The following is a 24,154-nucleotide window of genomic DNA, read 5'->3' on the forward strand; positions in this document are numbered from 1 at the left end:
ACTTCATTTTGGGGGGCTCCAAAATCACTGCAGATGGTGATTGCAGCCATGAAATTAAAAGATGCTTACTCCATGGAAGAAAAGTTATGACCAACCTAGATAGCATATTGAAAAGCAGAGACATTACTTTGCCAACAAAGGTCCGTCTAGTCAAGGCTATGGTTTTTCCAGTAGTCATGTATGGATGTGAGAGTTGGACTGTAAGGAAAGCTGAGCACCGAAGAATTGATGCTTTTGAACTGTGGTGTTGGAGAAGACTCTTGAGAGTCCCTTGGACTGCAAGGAGATCCAACCAGTCCATTCTAAAGGAGATCAGTCCTGGGTGTTCATTGGAAGGACTGATGCTAAAGCTGAAACTCCAATACTTTGGCCACCTCGTGTGAAGAGTTGACTCATTGGAAAAGACTCTGATGCTGGGAGGGATTGGGGGCAGGAGGAGAAGCGGACGACAGAGGATGAGATGGCTGGATGGCATCACTGACTCGATGGACTTGAGTTTGGGTGAACTCCGGGAGTTGGTGATGGACAGGGAGGCCTGGCGTGCTGCAATTCATGGGGTCATAAAGAGTCGGACACAGTTGAGCAACTGAACTGAACTGATACCAATATATTTATTCTACTCAAATTTATTGAATATACATTAGGTGCCAGAAACCTGCCAGCTTTCTGGACAGTATAGAAAATTGCATGAGACTCAGACCTTGGTCCAGAGCAACTTACTGTTTATACAATTTGACATTGTTTATGTCTATAAGGACTCTGTATAATCATAAAGAATTACTTTTCCATGAGTAATTTATGACCACTTAATGCAATGCACATTTGAAAGTAAGAAAAACAAATATTGGAGGCGACCATTTTTAAGGCACATGTATCCTATTTCTTCTCATCTTTTCCATGTGCCAAAGTGCATGTTTCTGTTTCTTAAACAGGGTTGAAGCGACCTTTTGTAAAAGGAGAAAGTCATAAAAAGTAGAAATAAAGTGACTATAGATGCCATCTCTGGTTCACTCCTGTGTGATATCCCATGACAGTTCCTCCCTGTCTGCTATTTCTGTATCTCAAATAGGAGAGGCTTCCAACAAGCCCTACAGTCCTAAGGCTGAGTGTTCCACTCAGGAGGAATGCCAGCATCCTTTTACATTCTTGTTCATTAAAAAAGAAACCAAGGCTTTGAAGCAGCACCACTCAGTGTGGCTTGTGACTAGTCTGAGATTTTGTCTTTCCTGTGGTGACTTGAGTGAGCATTCAGAAACTTTGAGAAAAATTTGATAGAGTAATTTCATGACTGCTAAACTTAATGAGAAAATAACTGAGTGTATAATTTATATCTTGTCTTTTTTTCATTTTGTTATTCTACTAATTATGCATGAGGAATTTGAAATAATTTAAAAAAAAACTTGTCCTTCACCGCAACTAGTTTGAGAAGTACTGTTTAAGTATCCTTTCTTGGTTCAGAAAGTGTTCAGCTTCCCATTCCCCACATAGCTTCTTTTTCACCTAGTAAATTTCTGTCAGAGCAAACTCCTAGCTATAATTTTTTAGCCAGTGGGTAATACAAGAAAAAGACTTCTTTTGATTACAAAAATCATCGATTCCCTCAATAACCATAGAATTACTTCCTCTTCAAGGTAAAATGCTTTCAAGCTAAAATTTTTGAAATAAAAATGCAACTTAAAAAAAAAGGAATTGTAGTCTTTTTAAATCAAAACTTCATTTCTGTGAAAATATTACTTTACATTTCTATTAAAGGCAGGCATCCATTTTTGCAGGCTAAAACTTCAGAATTTAAAATGTAAATAACTAAGGGAGAATTAACATTTAAGAGTATTTAGGTCAGGGTACTTGCCTGATACTGTCCACTGAGTAAGCTCTGGGCTAGGAGAAAACACAGGGGCCTTTAAGACAGCCAGGCTGGCAAACCATCTTCAGCCATCACGACTATAAAATGAAGCTGTCTGTCAAATGAGGGTCAGTCCAGATGACCCTTGAGGCCTTTTCTAATTCTGTATCCTGTATCTCTGTGCATTTGATTCCATAACCATTTTATACTACTTGCGTTCTCATTTTAGACAAGGGTTTTTCAGTAGCTAATTCATGTTCAACTCTTTGAGACCCCATGAACTGCAGCACACCAGGCTTCCCTGTCCTTCACTATCTCCTTGAGTTTGCTCAAACTCATGTCCAGTCAGTGATGCTATTTAACTATCTTATCCTCTGCTGCCCTCTTCTCTTGCCCTCAATCTTTTCCAGCATCAGGGTCTTTCCCAATGAGTCCATCATGGTCTTTTCCAATAAAAAAGGGTTAATCTTTGGAAATCAACTAAGAACCCCTCCTTTGTATAACTAAGCATTCCTTGATAGAGTCCCTTCTTGTCAAGTAAGGTGAAACTGCAATTCATTACCTTGGTAGATATTTTGAAAAATGAAAAACGGCAAAGTTGAAACATTTCATAAAAGTGGAGAAATAAATGTAATGGTTATTCTTGGTGTCCTTGAGCTGTGAAAGTGAGTGTTGGTACAAAAGTCAGTCAGTTCAGTCACCCAGTCATGTTCGACTCTTTGCGACCTCATCATCTGCAGCAAGCCAGGCTTCCCTGTCCATCACCAACTCCCAGAGCTTGCACAGACTCATGTCCATCCAGTCGGTGATGCCAACTAGCCATCTTATCCTCTGTCATCCCCCTTCTCCTCCTGCCTTTAATCTTTCCCAGCATCAGGGTCTTTTCCAATGAGTCAGTTCTTCACATCAGGTGGCCAAATTATTAGAGCTTCAGCATCAGTCCTTCCAATGAATATTCAGGACTGATTTCCTTTAGGATTGACTGGTTGGATCTCCTTGCAGTCCAGGGGACTCTCAAGAGTCTTTTCAAACACCACGGTTCAAAAGCATCAATTCTTTGGTGCTCAGCTTTCTTTATAGTCCAACTCTCACAATGGACAAGACTACAGGAAAAACCATAGCTTTGACTAGACGGACCTTTGTCAGCAAAATAATGTCTCTGCTTTTTAATATGCTGTCTTGGTTGGTCATAGCTTTTCTTTCAAGGAGCAAGCATCTTTTAATTTCATGGCTGCAGTCACCATCTGCAGTGATTTTGGAGCTCAAGAAAATAAAGTCTGCACTGTTTCCATTATTTCCCCATCTATTTGCCATGAAGTGATGGGACTGGATGCCATGATCTTAGTTTTTTGAATGTTGTGCTTTAAGCCAGCTTTTTCACTCCTCTTTCAATTTCATCAAGAGGTTCTTTTGTTCTTCATTTTCTGCCATAATGGTGGTATCATCTGCATACCTGAGGTTATTGATATTTCTCCAGCAATCTTGATTCCAGCTTGTGCTTCATCCAGCCCAGCGTTTCTCATGATGTACTCTGCATGTAAGTTAAATAAGCAGGGTGACAATATACAGCCTTGACATAATCGTTTTCCTATTTGGAACCAGTCTGTTGTTCCATGTCCAGTTCTAACTGTTGCTTCTGGACCTGCATACAGATTTCTCAGGAGGCAGGTCAGGTGGTCTGGTATTCCCATCTCTTGAAGAATTTTCCACAGTTTGTTGTGATCTGCACAGTCAAAGGCTTTGGCGTAGTCAAAAAAAAAAAAAAAAAAGTAAATGTTTTTCTGGAATGCTCCTGCTTTTTCTGTGATCTAACAGATGTTCACATTTTGATCTCTGGTTCCTCTGCCATTTTTAAAACCAGCTTGAACATCTGGAAATTTACGGTTCACATACTGTTGAAGCCTAGCTTGGAGAATTTTGAGCATTACTTTGCTAGGGTGTGAGATGAGTGCAATTGTGCAGTAGTTTGAGCATTCTTTGGCATTGCATTTCTTTGAGATTGGAATGAAAAGTGACCTTTTCCAGTCCTGTGGCCACTGCTGAGTTTTCCAAATTTGCTGGCATATTGAGTGCAGCACTTTCACAGCATCATCTTTTGGAATTCCATCACCTCCACTAGCTTTGTTCGTAGTGATGCTTCCTAAAGCCCACTTGACTTCACTTTCCAGGATGTCTGGCTCTAGGTGAGTGATCACACCATCGTGACTATCTGGGTCATGAAGATCTATTTTGTATAGTTTTTCTGTATATTCTTGCCACCTCTTTTTAATATTTTCTGCTTCTGTTAGGTCCATACCATTTCTGTCCTTTATTGTGCCCATCTTTGCATAAAATGTTCCCTTGGTATCTCTAATTTTCTTGAAGAGATCTCTAGTCTTTCCCATTCTATTGTTTTCCTCTATTTCTTTGCACTGATCACTGAGGAAGGCTTTTTATCTCTCCTTGCTATTCTGTGGAACTCTGCATTCAGATGAGTATAACTTTCCTTTTCTCCTTTGCCTTTAGCTTCTCTTCTTTTCACAACTATTTGTAAGGCCTCCTCAGACAACCATTTTGCCTTTTTGCATTTCTTTTTCTTGGGGATGGTCTTGATCACTTTTTCTTGGGGATGGTCTTGATCAAGGTAAAATGAGCACTCACATGAAAATTACCTAAAGTTCACGTGAAAGGAAATATATTAGACTCAACCCAATTCTTTTTTTTTCCTGTCTGATCAATGAACTTGAACCTTTTCCTTTTCTAAATTTTTAGGTATAACCCAGTTGTTGGTCAGGGCACCTAGCATTCTAAACAGATATGACTGACTAGAAACTACATACCATACCTTGTACAAAGTCTAATATTCTCCAAACAATTCCACAGAATTCCTGGAGATACAAGTTTTGGTTGCCTGGGTCCACAAGCCTGCACCTGATGCTTTCATTGGGATTCTTCTTTTCCCTCTCAGCCTGTTTACTCTGTTCCCACCCAGATGTACACCTCTGCCTAAGGTTGCAGGGCCATGTCCTCTCTTCAGTTTGTCCTCTTCTCTGCCTTCCTGCCAAGCTCTAAATGCTTCTCACTCTATTATGCTGAGCGATGCAAGTGTGTTTGGCCCCTTCCCCACAAAACTCACTATAGACCCACCCCTGCATAGCAGGGGCTGAACTCAGAGACCTGTGAATGTTGACATAGGACTTGCCCTCCTTTACTAGACTATTTGGACTTAGCACAGTATTTTTTTGTGCTCAGTTCAGTTCAGTTGCTCAGTCGTGTCCGACTCTTTGCGACCCCATGAATCGCAGCATGCCAGGCCTCCCTGTCCATCACCAACTCCCGGAGTTCACTCAGACTCACGTCCATCGAGTCAGTGATGCCATCCAGCCATCTCATCCTCGGTTATCCCCTTCTCCTCCTGCCCCTAATCCCACCCAGCATCAGAGTCTTTTCCAATGAGTCAACTCTTCGCATGAGGTGGCCAAAGTACTGGAGCTTCAGCTTTAGCATCATTCCTTCCAAAGAAATCCCAGGGCTGATCTCCTTCAGAATGGACTGGTTGGACCTCCTTGCAGTCCAGGGGACTCTCAAGAGTCTTCTCCAACACCACAGTTCAAAAGCATCAATTCTTCGGCGCTCAGCCTTCTTCACAGTCCAACTCTCACATCCATACATGACCGCAGGAAAAACCATAGCCTTGACTAGACGGACCTTAGTCGGCAAAGTAATGTCTCTGCTTTTGAATATGCTATCTAGGTTGGTCATAACTTTTCTTCCATGGAGTAAGCATCTTTTAATTTCATGGCTGCAGTCACCATCTGCAGTGATTTTGGAGCCCCCCAAAATAAAGTCTGACACTGTTTCCACTGTTTCCCCATCTATTTCCCATGAAGTGATGGGACCAGATGCCATGATCTTCATTTTCTGAATGTTGAGCTTTAAGCCAACTTTTTCACTCTCCTCTTTCACTTTGATCAAGAGGCTTTTGAGTTCCTCTTCACTTTCTGCCATAAGGGTGGTGTCATCTGCATATCTGAGGTTATTGATATTTCTCCCGGCAATCTTGACTCCAGCTTGTGTTTCTTCCAGTCCAGTGTTTCTCATGATGTACTCTGCATATAAATTAAATAAGCAGGGTGACAATATACAGCCTTTACATACTCCTTTTCCTATTTGGAACCAGTCTGTTGTTCCATGTCCAGTTCTAACTGCTGCTTCCTGACCTGCATACAGATTTCTCAAGAGGCAGGTCAGGTGGTCTGGTATTCCCATCTCTTTTAGAATTTTCCACAGTTTCTTGTGATCCACACAATCAAAGGCTTTGGCATAGTCAATAAAGCAGAAATAGATGATTTTCTGGAACTCTCTTGCTTTTTCCATGATCCAGCAGATGTTGGCAATTTGGTCTCTGGTTCCTCTGCCTTTTCTAAAACCAGCTTGAACATCTGGAAGTTCACGGTTCATGTATTGCTGAAGCCTGGCTTGGAGAATTTTGAGCATTACTTTACTAGCATGTGAGATGAGTGCAATTGTGCAGTAGTTTGAGCATTCTTTGGCATTGCCTTTCTTTGGAATTGGAATGAAAACTGACCTTTTGCAGTCCTGTGGCCACTGCTGAGTTTTCCCAATTTGCTGGCATATTGAGTGCAGCACTTTCACAGCATCATCTTCCAGGATTTGAAACAGCTCAACTGGAATTCCATCACCTCCACTAGCTTTGTTCCTAGCGATGCTTTCCAAGGCCCACTTGACTTCACATTCCAGGATGTCTGGCTCTAGATTAATGATCACACCATCATGATTATCTGGGTCGTGAAGATCTTTTTTTGTGCTAGTAAACAATAAAATTTTATTTTAAGCAGATTTGATTATTTGTCCTTTGTGACAATTCAAACTTTTTCAGTAAAGGGGGAGATTGTTGTTGTTTAGTCACTAAGTCATGTCTGACTCTTTGCAACCACATGGACTGTAGCCCACCAAACCTTCTCTATCCCATTTCCCAGGCAAGAATAATTCCTTCTTGGAAATAATGCCATTTCCTTCTACAGGGGATCTTCCGAAAACAGGGATCCAATCTACATCTCCTGCATTGCAGGCAGATTCTTTACTGCTGAGCCACCCGGGAAGCCCAGAAGTAGAGACAGTAAATATATTTAGGCTTTGATGGCTGCATGTAGTTTTTGTCACGAATACTCAATTCTGCTATTACAGTTTAAAGCAAATAGATAATATGTAAGCAAAGAATGAGGCTGTGTCTTAGTAAAACTTTATTTACAAAACTAAACCAAAACATATCTGATTAAAATATTTTTAGCAGTATTGTTTACTTAAGAATACAGTTTTTCCTCCCCTACAAACTATAAAAGCACTTATGTAAAAACTATAACTGGCATGTATATTTTCTTTGCTTAAACTATTGCTGTGTATACAATGCAAATCATTCTTAAATATTTATTTAAAAGTAGGGCCTCTTCTAGGTAATATCTCATTCACCTAGTCAGAGTTACTCTAAAAGCAATCACATCATGTTACCTTTAAAAAACAAGTTTTTCGTGAATTGGCCTTATAGTATAAATTTGTAAAATGTCTATCCCGAATTTACATAATATTTAATGCAAAGCAGGAGTCTATACAAGTATAGTAAACTAATATACATGGTAAAGGTATTAAAGTGACAGTATGTATTGTTATTTTGCTGTGAATGTGTGAAAAAAATATAGTATTGCTTTGAAATGGTTATCTCCAGCACTTTTGGCCATGTATCTGCAAAACTTTCAGCATGTGTCCTCAGAGTATGCATCTCATTTATTTATAAATTATATGTAAGAACTACTATCTTAGCTAATATTTCAAGGCAATGTACTTAGGGAGAGGCTTTTCATTTGTCATAGTCTTAAATAAGCATATAGATAATAGACTTCTGATGATTTCTCTGTTTGGGCCAAGCTCTTATCAGATCTGATTAAATTTGTCATTATTTTTACCTTGTAATGTGGGTAATAGAAAACTTTTACTTGGAGTAGAGGTGTCAGCTCTGTGACTTTCACATGATTTATGATTGCATTGGTATTATCATCTTTCATCTGTGGATTCCTTGCATAAATCTTAAACATCTTCAGATGTTTTAGTTTAAGGAACAGCTTACAATCTGTATATGGACTTGGTAGGTTATCACTGTGTGTTTTTTAAAAAAGTTTATTTATGAGATTAGTTCTTTGTCAGTTGCTTCATTTGCTATTATTTTCTCCCATTCCGAAGGCAGTCTTTTCACCTTGCTTATAGTTTCCTTTGTTGTGCAGAAGCTTTTAATTTTAATTAGGTCCCATTTGTTTATTTTTGCTTTTATTTCCAGTATCCTGGGAGGTGAGTCATAGAGGATCTTGCTGTGATTTATGTCAGAGAGTGTTTTGCCTATGTTCTCCTCTAGGCATTTTATAGTTTCTGGTCTTATGTTTAGATCTTTAATCCATTTTGAGTTTATATTTGTGTATGGTGTTAGAAAGTGTTCTAGTTTCATTCTTTTACGAGTGGTTGACCAGTTTTCCCAGAACCACTTGTTAAAGAGATTGTTTTTTCTCCATTGTATATTCTTTGTCAAAGATAAGGTGTCCATAGGTGTGTGGGTTTATCTCTGGGCTTTCTATTTTGTTCCATTGATCTATATTTCTGTCTTTGTGCCAATACCATACTGTCTGGATGACTGTGGCTTTGTAGTAGAGCCTGAAGTCAGGTGGGTTGATTCCTCCAGTTCCATTCTTCTTTCTCAAGATTGCTTTGGCTATTTGAGGTTTTTTGTATTTCCATGCAAATTGTGAAATTATTTGTTCTAGCTCTGTGAAAATACCACTGGTAGCTTGATAGGGATTGCATTGAATCTATAGATTGCTTTGGGTAGTATACTCATTTTCACTATATTGATTCTTCTGATCCATGGACACAGTATATTTCTCCATCTATTAGTGTCCTCTTCGATTTCTTTCACCAGTGTTTTATAGCTTTCTATCTAGAGGTCTTTAGTCTCTTTAGGTAGATATATTCCTAAGTATTTTATTCTTTTTGTTGCAATGGTGAATGGAATTGTTTCCTTAATTTCTCTTTCTATTTTCTCATTATTAGTGTATAGTAATACAAGGGATTTTTGTGTGTTGATTTTATATCCTGCCACTTTACTATATTCATTGATTACCTCTAGTAATTTTCTGGTGGCGTCTTTAGGGTTTTCTATGTAGAGGATCGTGTCATCTGCAAACAGTGAGAGTTTTACTTCTTTTCCAATTTGCATTCCTTTTATTTCTTTTTTCTGCTCTGATTGCTGTGGCCAAAACTTCCAAACCTATGTTGAATAGTAGTGGTGAAAGTGGGCACCCTTGTCTTGTTCCTGACTTTAGAGGAAATATACAAGCAACTCCTGCAGCTCAATTCCAGAAAAATAAATGACCCAATCAAAAAATGGGCCAAAGAACTAAATAGACATTTCTCTAAAGAAGACATACAGATGGCTAACAAACACATGAAAAGATGCTCAACATCACTCATTATCAGAGAAATGCAAATCAAAACCACAATGAGGTACCATTTCATGCCAGTCAGAATGGCTGCTATCCAAAAGTCTACAAGCAATAAATGCTGGACAGGGTGTGGAGAAAAGGGAACCCTTTTACACTGTTGGTGGGAATGCAAACTAGTACAACCACTATGGAGAACAGTGTGGGGATTCCTTAAAAAACTGTAAATAGAACTGCCTTATGACCCAGCAATCCCACTACTGGGCATACACACTGAGGAAACCAGAATTGAAAGAGACACGTGTACCCCAGTGTTCATTGCAGCACTGTTTATAATAGCCAGGACATGGAAGCAACCTAGATGTCCATCAGCAGATGAATGGATAAGAAAGCTGTGGTACATATACATAATGGAGTATTACTCAGCCATTGAAAAGAATACATTTGAATCAGTTCTAATGAAGTGGATGAAACTGGAGCCGATTATACAGAGTGAAGTAAGCCAGAAAGAAAAACACCAATATAATATACGAATGCATATATATGGAATTTAGAAAGATGGTAATGATAACCCTCTATACAAAACAGCAAAAGAGACACAGATGTATTGGGAGGATGACATTGAGCATGTATAATATCATGTATGAAATGAATCACCAGTCCAGGTTTGATGCAGGATACAGGATGCTTGGGGCTGGTACACTGGGATGACCCAGAGGGATGGTATGGGGAGGAAAGTGGGAGGGGGGCTCAGGATGGGGAACATGTGTACACCCGTGGTGGATTCATGTTGATGTATGGCAAAACTAATACTATATTGTAAAGTAATTAACCTCCAATTAAAATAAATAAATTTATATTTAAAAAAAATAATAATAAAAATAAAAATTTTATTTATAATTATTTGGTTGTGCTAGGTCTTAATTGTGGCATGTGGGATCTTTAGCTACAACATGTAGAATCTTTAGTTGCAGCATGTGAGATCTAGTTCCCTGACCAGAGATAGAACCCAAGCCCCCTGCATTGGGAGTGCAGAGTCCTTGCCAGTGGACCACCAAGGAAGTCCTATCACTGTGTATTTCAGAGTACTCAAAGAAGGCTGAGCACTGAAGAATTGATGTTTTCAAATTGTGGTGCTGGAGAAGGCTCTTGAGAATCCCTTGGATAACAAGGAGATCAAACCAGTCGGTCCGAAAGGAAATCAACCCTGAATAGTCATTGGAAGGACTAATGCTGAATCTGAAGCTCCAATACTTTGGCCTCCTGATGTGAAGAGCCGACTTATTGGAAAAGACCCTGATGCTGGGAGAGACTGAGGGCAGGAAGAGAAGGGATGACAGAGGATGAGATGGTTCAATGGCATCATCAACTCAATGGACACGAGTTTGAGCAAACTCTGGGAGATAGTGAAGGACAGGGAAGTCTGGTGTGCTGCAGTCCATGGGTTTGCAAAGAAATCAGACACATCTGAGGGACTGAACAACAACAAGACATCTACCTGGAAGTTAAATACCAGTTAAAATGCTTTCCTTTTTAAAGAAATAAAATTTAAATAGAGGTTCCAATATTTTCTTCCCATATCACAATTGTACATCTACATAAACTGCACAATTTATGAGATGAAAATTGATAAAAATACTATTTTTCTCTTATTTAATTCTTCACACTTATATTGTGATCTAGCTTTTCTTTTATTGTTTACTCACCTAGTTTTTAGGGTGTGTGTGTGTATGTGTTTGTATATGTGTGTGCTTGGTCATGTCCAACTCTTTGTGACCCCATGGACTGTAGCCTGCCAGGCTCCTCTGTCCATGTGATTTTTCAGGCAAGAATATTAGAGTGGGTTGCCATTTTCTTCTCCAGGGGATTTTTTTAGCATAGAGCCTGATTAATGTTTCCTTCAGTCTTCCATAGTTGTAGTAGTGTTTTTCACATAGTAAGTGAGTATTAATAATACATGTACAGGGACTTTCCTGGTGATCTACTGGTTAAGACTGCAGTCCTAATAACGGGGGGCATGAGTTTGATCCCTGGTTAGATACCACATTCTGCATCACATGGCCCAAATAAATATATAATAAAAATACATGTGAATGCTTATAAAAAATGCATGTAGACATTTCACACTACAATAGGCTTAAGGAATAATAGTCATTACTTTATTTTTAGTCATGGTCTCTTTGGCCTAAGGAAAGCTTATACTTTGAAAGGAAACCTTTGGAAGGTTTATTGGGTTTGGAGTTGTGCCGGCACTCTTGGCCTAAAATAAAAGAGGTAGAGTGACTCTCTCTTTATCTGTGCCACTCTCTCTATCTTCATCCCATATGACCTTGGTTGTCTACACTGAGTTAGCCTGTGAGGGTCTAATAAAGCATCTTGTACCCAGTAAGGATTGACTGAACATTTGTTAGTGACCTCTGTAAACTCTGCTTTTATTATAGGAAGCAGTACAAGTATTGATTAAGCACTCAGCTGATGTCAACGCAAGGGACAAGAACTGGCAGACCCCACTCCACGTGGCAGCGGCCAATAAGGCTGTTAAGTGTGCAGAAGTCATCATCCCCCTCCTGAGCAGCGTCAATGTCTCTGACCGAGGGGGACGCACAGCCTTGCACCACGCTGCTCTGAATGGCCATGTGGAGGTGAGTGTCCTCATCACTGAAATAAGAATCTTCCCCACAGACTCTCTTAGCCCTACATAGAACCTAAATTTCACCACTGAGGCCTTAGAAACCTTAGGCAGTTGCCTATTTTAAAATTTAGAGCCACAATAAATTGAAAAAGTAGCCAACACCTCAGTCTTTTCCTCTGACACACATACCACAGATTGGCTGAGGTATCTTCCTACTTTAAACTTCAGATTTCTGACCTGCCTTTAGATTGGATGTTAATTTGGATCAGATCACCTGCTGAGGGTGAGGACTGCTCACCATTACAGAGTATACATTTGATTTCATTGTTGGTTATCTTTCAGATGGTCAATTTACTGTTGGCTAAAGGGGCAAACATCAATGCGTTTGACAAGAAGGATCGACGTGCTCTGCACTGGGCAGCTTATATGGGTAAGGATTCCATGAATGGAGAGCAAAATGCAGATAATCTGAACTGATGAAGCTCCAAGTCTCTCACTGACCGTGTAGATTTTCTCTTGGGCGATCCTGACTTCTTGTCAAGCTTGGGATCCAATTGAATTAAGATTTAGTCCCTTTTACTGGCACGCATAGAGCACTCGAGTTGGGCAGTAGCTTCGTCAGGGATTTATTTATCCCACAAAGAGCAGGAGAGATGAATCATGGCATGGACTTCATTGAATGTGTTTCAATCTGGGTTGGAAAGCTGCACAAATTGTGCTTATGTTAACTTTTTATGGCAGCAAAATAAAGTGTTTAAAAAGGAGGACTGGCTAGCAAAGCAAGGATGTAAATTTCATTTGTCTTTTTATTTATAAATACTTCTGAAAGAAACAAAAAGGAAGGAAGAAAGGGCAACATCCTGGCTGCCATGTAGAGGTGACTGGAGTCACTGTGAGTGATTCTGTTACTCCACTGCCAACAGAGCTGGGGCTTGCTCCTTGTTTCTGCTGGCTCAGGTGCAGAAGACAAAGGAAGATGTTATGTTTCTGTGCTTTTCTCACCACTTTTGTTGGCACTAGTACCACTGACAAATGAGAGCCCTCCTAGAGTTTATTTTCAGTGTGGACTTGTGGGAAATGTAGAGCTAAGATCCTTCCTTTGTGTTTCTGATTGGAGAACATCCTGCACTTAGGAAAGCAGGCAGAATTCTACCAGCTCCAAGTTATAAACACTCTGACTGCCCGTCACAACACAGGAGATTGTGTGGTAAATTATGTATGATCTACACAATGGGACACTGTGGAGTAACTACAGCAATGATGTTGTCAGTATTTTTTTTTTTAACTTAGAAAGATTCTGTGACTATGTTAAGTGAAAACAGATCATATAATAGTACAGTTTAAATAATACAACCTCATTTTTGTAAAAAAGATCTCTAAATACAATACTTTTGAAAAAGCAGTCTGGGATGTATTAAACACTGAAATATTAAACTTAATATCTCAAGGAAATGGATGATTTGGATTTCCTTTTAATACCTTTTTGCTTTTTCTTAATCCTTTTAAACAAGAAAAAACAATAATGGTAATTGTGGGGGAAAAAGAATGGATTGGGGCAGAGCCGAAATAAATTATGTGGGTATAGATGAGTCTGAGTGAATTTTGAGGTTTAAAAAACAGAACCTTAAGATTTTGTAAGCATTACCATTTCTTAAAAGGTGAAATGGACTTTCGAATTAATTGAAACAAGTTAGATGCTTGCATGGTCCCTGCCGGACTGGAGCCAGTGATCATTTCCCAGATGATGTTTGGGCAGAGCGTATATTAAGCTAGTGTGACGTCAGACTCAAGGAACGTGGTCTTTTGCATTTGTTCTTTGCTGATATATAGCTAAAGGAGTTCATCACTCAGTTGTGTCCTACTCTTTGTGACCCTGTGGACTGTAGCCCGCCAGGCTCCTCTGTCCATGGGATTCTCTACGCAGGAGTACTGGAGTGGGCTGCCATTTCCTTCTCCGATATATACTTAAAACATGTATAAAATTGCTAAAAGAAGTTTAGTTATATTTTTGTGTGTCATCAGGATGCAAGTAGGGAAACATATAGAGATGACTGTCCTTGTGAACAAAAGGTCAAAAGCAGGACAAAGAGCTTAAGACAGCATCACCACTAGCCAAGACCAGTCTCTGTCTCTCTCTCTCTCCCTGTCTCTGTCTTTCTCTCTCTGTCTCTCTAGGCCCTGAAGCCAGTACTCATCTTCTACCCTTCGGTTATCAACAACATTTAGAGCAATGATCTTAAAGCGCTGAACAATCTTTAGTCAGGAAATAAAGGTCAAATACATTAATCATTGTATCTGTAGCAAAATAGACAACAAAGAAAACTATTCTTGAAAATATGCCAACAGGAGGTGAAACTAGTTTTCCGTTTAGTCCGTAAGTCATGAGAACACTTTGAGGTTGAACCATATAAAGGTGCCATTTTTGTGGGTTCAAAAAAGGGTCAAACAGGAGCAGTTTCATGTGATTTAACATATGGAGTTGTTCTGATTAATTGATTTTTTTTCTTTAGTTTTTCCAGACAAAATTGTCATTATTAGACTTTTCAGTGAAGAATGGCAGTTGGTTTCAAAAGTATTGTTTTCATTTTAACACAGTTTTTTTTAGTCTCTGGTTCTAACATATTTTTAGGACTTTGTCGTTATCTGTAAACAAGCTTGAATCTTCTTAAAGAGAAGGCTCACATATGAATCATCTTCTTTCTTCCCACAGGATTTACATGATACCTGACAGATAGTAGGTACGCACTGAATATTTGCTGGCTATTTGCTATGAACCAGCTTTTACACATAGCTTAGGAAAATGCTGGTGGCAATGAAAGAGGATGGTGATAACTCAGGTGGAATGAATTGTCAAATTGTCCTAGGAAGGTTAACCGCGTTTTCTGCTGCTTTGTTTGTAAAGGCCACCTGGACGTCGTGGCGTTGCTTGTTAACCATGGTGCAGAGGTGACGTGTAAGGACAAGAAGGGCTATACGCCCCTGCACGCCGCAGCCTCCAACGGACAGATCAATGTTGTCAAGCATCTTCTGAATCTGGGGGTGGAGGTGAGCTATGATTCAGGCATTGTCCCACAGTACAGCTGTGGGTTTTCTGTTGTTCTGAAATCCTGTTTGCCTTTTAATTCAAGAGGGGGAAATACCCTCATTTCTTAGCATCCTGTTTTTTTGAGTTTACATGGGCAACCAATGAAGGGCAATCAGGGCATATGCTAAGAGGTAGAAAACGAGAAACGGACTAACTTTCTATATCAACATAGATAGAGAAATATTTTAGCATATATGATATATGATAAATATTGACCAGTCATTTTTAAAAGACTGGAAGGGTTCCTCATCCCACCTTTAGAACCTTCTAAATTGAGGCTTCCAAGCAGAAATGAATGAATAAATGGCAGGGACAAACATGCTGAGTTGGAAAAGTTGACTCGACCCCATTCTCCTCAGGTAGCAGGGCAGAAGCAGTGGTGAGGTTGTCCTGGAGGAAAGGAAAACTAGGCTGTAGTACTGAGATGGTGATGGTGAGACACAGGAGTCACGGCTGCCTGGGGAAAGCAGGAGGGAGGTAGGGGCTAAATACACGGCCCAAACACCAGAACTTGGCCTTGAGAGGGGTCAGACAGCAGAGCCATACCCAAGGGTTCTGAGTTCAGGCCCCACGGCAGCTCTCTGAGTACCCACCAACCTTCCCTCTTCTGTTCACCATTAAGTTTCGAGCTCTTTTCTTGCTGCCTGGGTTCAGTTCTCCTCTGGCGTTTTGAGACAGGTTTGCATTTCATTTTATCCTTTCCCTAGCTGAGCAGTATCTTCCCCCAAGTTGAAGCCTGGTCATTCTCCTGTTTTGCTGATCTTTATCTTCAGGCTAAAGCCTTCCCAGGATGACCACCCTGGGACAAGAGTAAGCTCTGAATAATCAGGCTGACAGAGGGATATTTCCTTTCTCCAGCACAGCTATTAGGCTTTTGGTGGGAAATGGGAGTATATTGGCTCCAGTGATTTTCATCACCCATATTGGGCTTGTTTGCAGATCGATGAAATCAATGTGTATGGAAACACAGCCCTCCACCTGGCCTGCTACAACGGACAGGATGCTGTAGTCAATGAGCTGACCGACTACGGTGCTAACGTGAACCAGCCCAACAACAGCGGGTTCACCCCGCTGCATTTTGCTGCTGCCTCCACACATGGTGCTCTGTGTCTTGAACTATTAGTAAACAACGGGGCGGATGTTAACATCCAGGTAGGACTCTCTCAGCCTTCTTCCTTCAGTGTTAAATACCTTTGCATTGAGCCTCTGAGCAAAAGCACCCGCTGTCAATTACAATGAGTAAATTATAACTCCAAGCATCCTGACTCTCACAGCCTTATCCTGTCCTGGCACACGGTGGAAACTTACGTAGCAGTGGTGGTACCAGTGCACAGCACTGAGACTCTAGCTATATGACCTTGGGAGCTTAGTGAATTTACCAGAGTAAACACTGGGTCTCAGGCATGTTGACTTGGCCCAGATTCTAATACTAAAGCGAATGCTGAGCTGATGGAGCAGAGCTGCTGAGAATGAAAAGGAAGCCCAACCTAATGATATCAGTTATGTTTCCAACCCATGTGACCCACCAAAAAGTTTCACAAATGCCTTCCTGGAGTACACCCCAGAGAGTAGCTGCCATTATATGATACTAATCTGATTTTAATGGCAATTCCTTTATTCAGCAAACTGACTGATGACTACCTAGTGTCCTCTGTTTGATACTGGGTGTATACTCCAAGGTGCCCTCAAGAAATTTACAGTATGGCAAGGAGATAATGTTCTCAGATAATCATGAGGCAAGACAGAATGCCATGAGTGTGAGGGATTAATAAAATGCTGCAAACCATAAGAAGGAAGTGTTGACTTGCTTTTTGCTTGGACATCACGACTGGAGATTGCTGTTGAGCTAAAGATTGATATCAGTTGAGATGAAGAGAGATAGAGTTTGAGAGAGGACATTCCATATGGAAAGAATGGCATTAGCAAAGGGTTTGAGAGGTGTCAGTAGATAAACTTTAGATAACTGTTAGTTCACTCACTCTAACAGATAACCAAGAGGAACATCTGTAGGCAGCCTTCACGATCCAGGTTACATCACTTGGATGCATTCAGACTGTAGCAGAATATACTGACTTATCCCAAGTGACCTTGTTCTCATCCTCAGTTCTCCTTCTCCCAAACACACAAGAATCCTAAATCAAAGACCCGTGTATTCTGTCTCTGCTTTTGAAAAATTGTAATTTCCAAGATTTAATTTCAAGAATATTGGATCATTTTATTTTAATAACCTTCTCTATTCACTATTAAAATCCTTTTATGTTTTTTCATTTAATTTATAATAGTGGGGAAATATGAGACAAATTTTCAGAATAGTAGCTTATTGTGATTGAGCAGACTGCAAATCATATGAAAGAAAGGAGTCAGCAACAAATGTGACCTGACCAAGAAGGAGCACTTGTCTACTGGCCAAAGAGTTTGGGTTTCTATAGGCTATGGACGCCACTAATCATTGTGGAGGTCACATGATCAGAACTGAGGCTTAGGAACAGTAATCTGGTCACAGAACACTAGAGACAGAAAACATAAAAGGAAAAAATGCATATGTATATATGTATATATGGCTACATATAGAGTGTAAACTTTTATATAACAGAACAACAACAAAACAGAAGCAAAAACCTTCACATAAAATTAAAAGGGGAACAACTCAGAAATTTTCCTGCAATATACATGATAAGAAAGATTTAACATATTTAATATATAAGAACTCATAAAAATCAGTAAGAAAACATCTGACAGTCTGCTAGAAAATATGGACAAAGGCAGATCATGAAAGAGAGGATACAGTGTCCATTAAATTTATGAAAAAGTGTTCAGTATCACCAGTCACTAGAGAAATGCAAACTAATACTTTTATAATCAGTTCAGTTCAGTCGCTCAGTCATGTCTGACTCTTTGCTACCCCATGAATCACAGCGCGCCAGGCCTCCCTGTCTATCACCATCTCCCAGAGTTCACTCAGACTCATGTCCATCAAGTCGGTGATGCCATCCAGCCATCTCATCCTCTGTCGTCCCTTTCTCCTCCTGCCCCCAATCCTTCCCAGCATCAGACTCTTTTCCAATGAGTCAACTCTTCACCTAAGGTAGCCAAAGTATTGGAGTTTCAGCTTTAGCATTACTCCTTCCAGTGAACACCCAGGACTGATCTCCTTTAGGATGTACTGGTTGGATCTCCTTGCAGTCCAAGGGACTCTCTCAAGAGTCTTCTCCAACACCACAGTTCAAAAGCATCAATTCTTCGGTGCTCACTTTTCTTTATAGTCCAACTCTCACATCCATACATGACCACTGGAAAAACCATAGCCTTGAACAGACAGACCTTTGTTGGCAAAGTAATATCTCTGCTTTTCAATATGCTATCTAGGTTGGTCATAACTTTTATAATACTAGTACATTAATATTTGCCTTTAAAATTGGCAATGTAATCAATGAAATATTAAAATGTAAGATCGTTAAGTAAGTATGATCCAGTTTTTGAATTTCAGAAAGTGTGCATCTATGTATGTGCAAAGGAAGAGAGTAATATCTGAAATACATATCAATATCCTAACAACAGTTATCACTCCAAAATTGTGATTTGGGTTTTTTAGTTCCTTTTCAATATAATTGTTTTAATCGTATTGTAATGCAGTGAGCATGTGTTATTTTCATATCCAAAAGAACAAAAAGCTATTTTCATTAAAAAAAATTCAAATATAGTGGACCTGGGGAGATGACAAGTAGAGGATAACTGGAAGCCAATAGAACAGGTCTAGATAAAAGGATAAGAGGTAATAAGGACAGGGAATGGGGACAGTTGACAAAGGGAGAGGCTTTGTAGAGAGGAAATCAATGGGATTTGGTTGGCCAGGAGATGGAAGAGAATTGAAATCTGGCTAAGGAGAGGTAGGTAGTACAGCATAATGATTCAGTGTCCAGTTCTAGACGGCCTAGAATCTCACCCTGGCCTTGACTTTTAGTAAACACATAGTCATAAACAACTTCTCTGTGTATCTCAGTTTATCTGTAAAATTAGGGAAACAATAGTATCTTCTAAATGGAACCATTGTGAGGATTAAAGTTATCTCACATAAATTACTTGGAACAATGCTGGCCATATAGGAAGTACTCCATAAATGTTTTTTTTTAATTTATTTATTTTTAATTGGAGGATAATTGCTTTACAATATTGTATTGGTTTCTGCCATATATCAACATGAATCAGCCACAGGTATACATATATCCCCTCCCTCTCATAAATGATTATTGTTGTTAAGAAGGATGTCAGGAGAAAGAGTAGGCGTAGGAGGTAAAACTGGTGAGTTTAGTTCTTGAGAAGCTGATTTTGAGCCTTTGATACAGCCAGTACAAGAAAACCAGTAGTGGGGAGCAGTGGAGAACAGAAGAACATGCATAGGCTGCCTCATTCACGCAGAGGTGATTGATAGTGGAAACCAGGAGAAAACGCTGAGATCACCGAGGGAGAAAGTACGTCACAGCAAGAGGAGAGAAGAGGATGCAGGTCTCTAGTAACTCTTTACTCTCAGGATTAGCAGGAGGAGGAGGAACTAGAGAAAGAGATGAAAAGAGAGAAGATAGGAGAAGGGAACAGAAGTAGTGTCTTTGTGAAGGTAGAATGCAGATGGAAATGAAAAAGTAAACTAGATGAAAAGAATTTCCGAGTTCTAGATCTTATAAAGGGGCTCCATCCAAGGTCCTATGTGGAGGTAAGATGAAGGTCTTTACGGGCAACAAAGAGACCTGGGTGGGGGAAAGAGCCAACATATGGGGTTAAAGTCCTAGAGGACGGTGGTGAGAGGACAGGAGGCAAACAGGTGGCTCAACCACCAATGTCCCCAAGACTTGTGACACTTTTCTTGCCTTTCTGGTGCTTGAGGGACATACTGTAGATCCTCCAATAAAGGAATATTATTGAAGTTAAAGTATCTCTCTTCACCAGCCTCACTTAATTGATTCACAGGGTTATCTGATGCTCTCCATTGCCTCTGTAAAACATGCCAACTGATGTTTTCAGTGTGCCTGATACTGAAGCTGGAAGCCCACTTTCTGTCACACATACCTACTTCTCCCAGATAACTGATTAGTGGCCAGTTCAGATTGGATAAGGGACTTCAACTAAGTATAGTGCCTTGGTTTATGGCAGCCTTTTCTTTTCCCGTACAAAATGGACATGGAAAGCATAGCTACTTTAATAGTTAATTTTCCCTGTAGACTGCTAATTATCAATAGAGTTTAAGAGGCACCATTAACCAAAAAAAAAAAAAAAAAAAAAAAAAGAAGAAGTCTGAGAAGTCTGAGACTTGTGTTTATGTATTATCTAATTTGGTGGCTCAGATGGTAAAGCGGCTGTCTACAATACGGGAGACCCAGGGTTCAATCCCTGGGTTGGGAAGATACCCTGGAGAAGGAAATGGCAATCCACTCCAGTACTATTGCCTGGAAAATCCCATGGACAGAGGAGCCTGGTAGGCTACAGTCCACAGGGTCACAAAGAGTCGGACACGACTGAGTGACTTTTTTTTTTTTTTTTTTGAGTGACTATTAAGACATTAAGACAATCTGTGTAAATGGGATTTTGAATCAAATCTAGCCTTCTCCCTCAGCATCCCTTCGTCTTCTCTATCTATATACGAATTCTCTTGACTCTTTATTAGTTATCCCAGATTCTCTCTGGATGCATGGATTGTCTAATGTTTCCATGGAGCCATTCAGTCTGAGTGGAGGCTGTTATCTCTCTGCACCACATTGCCCTTGGATTTTGAAAGTGTTTGTAAATTGCAAGACAATTTGTATTTGTTTAGATTTGTCAAAGTTCGAAGAAAATAGCATATTGAAGTGTAGCCAATTCCTATTCACATGTTCACTTTGTTTTCCTCTGTCCTCCCAAAACACTGAGAGTATCATCTTGATGAGAAATTTCAAGATGATGGAGATGAGAGAAAGACTGTGTGTCCGGCATGCATTTTAAAGCCCCTCATTTTGCCTAAATTGACCATGGCCCTGTCTTTGATTTTGAATATAGTGATGTCAGAAAGCTTAATTATTATAAAATAATAGAGATGCAATACTTTATACAATAAGCTGTTGACAGTTTACTTGTTTTTGCAAATAGGAAGAGCATGAGAAAATATGAAATAATTTCTCTTCTCTAGTAGAGACCACATTGTTATTTCTGTAGCATCTCAAGGCTCTCTTTTGGGACGCTTTCAAACTAAGCTTTAAAGAAGATAGTTACATATGGCTTCACTGGATATGACTTAGAAAAATAGGTTCAGAAATCATCATTGCCAGGCCACCTACCTCCTGGTCACTAACATTCCACCTGCCTATGGTCTCAATTCTTTTCTGCCCATGGGCCCTTAGATTCACTTAACTTAAAGCCCATCACAGTTTACTAAAGCAGACCAGCTCTCTTTTTCTGTGTACCAGGACCAAATTTTATTCTATAATTGCATTGCAGAGGTTGAAGATGAAATTTGGAATAAGCAAGAGTAAGTATTAAGAGCGACATGTCCCTTGGAACTTGGGAGAGGAAGTGAGCAAAGCAGGGAGGTTAAGGTCTGAGGTAACCACGTACCATCTCCCACTTTTGAACCATTAAAAATTTGACCATATATAGCTTTTTGCAAACCAAGGTATTAGATTGCTCTTCCATTGAGTTAGGAAGCGCTTTTGGGTTTCTGACCATATCTGATGCCCCCTCCTCCAGCTGACCTTAGCATTATCCTCTTGAACAGGAGTCCCCAACCTCTGGATCTAATCCCTGACAAACTGAGGTGGAGCTGATGTAATAATAATAGAAATAAAGTGCACAGTAAATGTAATGTGCTTGAATTGACCCAAAATCTTTCCCACCCCCACCCCGGTCCCTAGAAAAATTGTCTTTCCATGAAATCAGTCCCTGGTGCCAAAAAGGTTGGGAACTGCAGCTGTAAAGGCTTTATTGTCCTCCACTGAGCTGCGTGACAACAGGGCTACTATGCATGGAGAACACCGCGCCTTCAGGTTCCTGGGGAGTAGCTGTGTATTTAAGTTTAGAGAAGATTTGAGGGAGGATGAAGAAAGAAGGCAGGGCTTCCCAGGTGGCTAGTAGGAAAGAATCCTCCTGCCAGTATAGGGGCCACAGGAGACATAGGTTCGATCCCTGGGTTGGGAGCATCCCCTGGAGGATGAAATGGCAACCCACTCCAGTATCATTGCCTGGAGAATCCTATGGACAGGGGTTCTGGCAGGCTGCAATTCATGGAGTCTCAAAGAGTCAGACAACTGAGCACACAAAGAAAGAAGGCATTAGAAGTGGAAGAAAAAAATGAATGGATTTCTGAGGGTATTGGTCAAGAAAGTTGAAATGCTCCATTTGGTTCAAGGATTAATCTTTCTTGGATGATGGTGAATACTGCCCTGAAAGAGTACTTCTATTTGTCATAAAATATTCTTAGTCCTTACTGGTTTTGCTTCATGACCTATGGCAGAACTGTAAGTCAATAGGAGAGTCTCTTAAGTGTTCCAAGTAACAAAATTTTCCATGCCCTAAATCTGGTAGGGAAATGCATCTAGAATTTGTAAGGAGACTAGAAATGAAGAAATATTTTTCTAAAAGCAAAGCTTAGAATAAGTGAGAGAATTGAACATTCCTTCTCGTGGCTCAGAGGTTAAAGTGTCTGCCTGCAATGCGGGAGACCTGAGTTCCATCCCTGGGTCAGGAAGATCCCCTGGAGAAAGAAATGGCAACCCACTCCAGTATTCTTGCCTGGAGAATCCCATGGACGGAGGAGCCTGGTGGGCTACAGTCCACGTGGTCTCAAAGAGTCGGACACAACTGAGCGACTTCACTTTCACTTTCTCCTTTGAGAATTCAAGGAATGTTTTATATCTGTCTGAAGTTCTAGGAGCAGCAACAGCAAAGAAAAACCCACCACCCCCATCCCTGCGTGAAGAATTTCTCAGGCAGATAGTGAAACTCAGTAGGATCTCTAGTCTCAACCTGAATATTGTTAATTCTAACTTGTAAAAGCTAAATAAAAAGTACTTGCTTTTTGACCTTCATTGGTTTTCAATGACTTTTTGAAATGAGTTCCTTTTCTACCTATAGCATATAAACAAAGCTGCCCCACAATGACTGCTATGACACTCTTAATACCCAACCTCTTGCCACCCATCTCTCTCTCTATGAGAAAAAAGAGAATCAACTAAGAACTGGCCTTAGTAGTAGAAGAGCTCAGGCAAAGATCTTCAAGAATAGATCTGAAGCAAACATCACTGTTGACCACATTGCCATCCTTTTTATTTTACCTAAAATGGGCATCTCTGTTTGCTCCTTTACCAAAGGCACAAGCACTCCAAGGGAAAAAGGGTATGGTGTTTACTATCTCTGTAATGGGGAAAGCTTTATCAGCTGTACTTCCTAGAAACTGGTGACCCCTGCTTTGGCTCTCTGACTACAATTTAGTTACCTCCAGGTTGGTGGTTACTCCTAGCCTTTAAGCTCTTTTCTAGGCATGGAAAACTCTTGTTTAAATATTGATAAAGGTCTTACCTAAACTCTGAAGTATTTATGGCTTTATGTATATTTAACTAAATGCTAATTAGTTATATTTTCATCTTAAATTTAAGAGAAAATACTGGAGCAAAATTTAAAGAAATAGCACCACCTAGGGACAAATGAATGTCAACTCTGCAATTTCTGTTTTCTCTCTCCTTGAGTCTTGGACCGTCATCACTTTTTTGTTGGAGGGAAATATGTCTTAAGTCCTCATTCCTAAGTGTGCTTGCCTGGAGAATCCCAGGGACGGGGGAGCCTGGTGGGCTGCTGTCTATGGGGTCACACAGAGTCGGACACGACTGAAGCGACTTAGCAGCAGCAAGTGGTTCCCAGGCTTTTGAGTCTTTTGAATTGTCTGCATTTCTCCCAGCCAAGATGCAGACTCTGTAATAAGATAGCTTTTAGGAGCTCTCCTCCTTTGTATATTTTGTGGTTGCTAATGGCATCGTATTCTTTTTTTTCGGTTAGTGCTCCTTTCCCCAAAAAATATTATTTCAGTAAAATTTCAAGTTTGCTTCCATCTTCCTTTACTTTCCAAATCTTTTCAATTCAGGCTATAATCATACAAG

General features: G+C 40.1%; 1 protein-coding gene across 2 annotated transcripts in view; it reads left to right on the forward strand.

Moving 5' to 3' along the window:
- ANKRD44 (ankyrin repeat domain 44) overlaps positions 1-24,154 on the forward strand; it is a 310,656-nt gene that overhangs the window by 183,458 nt on the left and 103,044 nt on the right. For both annotated transcript variants that reach the window (XM_040228877.1, XM_040228878.1), the window contains exons 5-8: positions 11,766-11,966; positions 12,299-12,386; positions 14,859-15,001; positions 15,981-16,193. In XM_040228877.1, the coding sequence (XP_040084811.1) occupies positions 11,766-11,966; positions 12,299-12,386; positions 14,859-15,001; positions 15,981-16,193 (645 nt within the window). The remainder of the gene's footprint in view (positions 1-11,765; positions 11,967-12,298; positions 12,387-14,858; positions 15,002-15,980; positions 16,194-24,154) is intronic.

The sequence above is a fragment of the Oryx dammah genome, unplaced genomic scaffold (genome assembly GCF_014754425.2).
Source record: "Oryx dammah isolate SB20612 unplaced genomic scaffold, SCBI_Odam_1.1 HiC_scaffold_27, whole genome shotgun sequence".
Classification (NCBI taxonomy): domain Eukaryota; kingdom Metazoa; phylum Chordata; class Mammalia; order Artiodactyla; family Bovidae; genus Oryx; species Oryx dammah.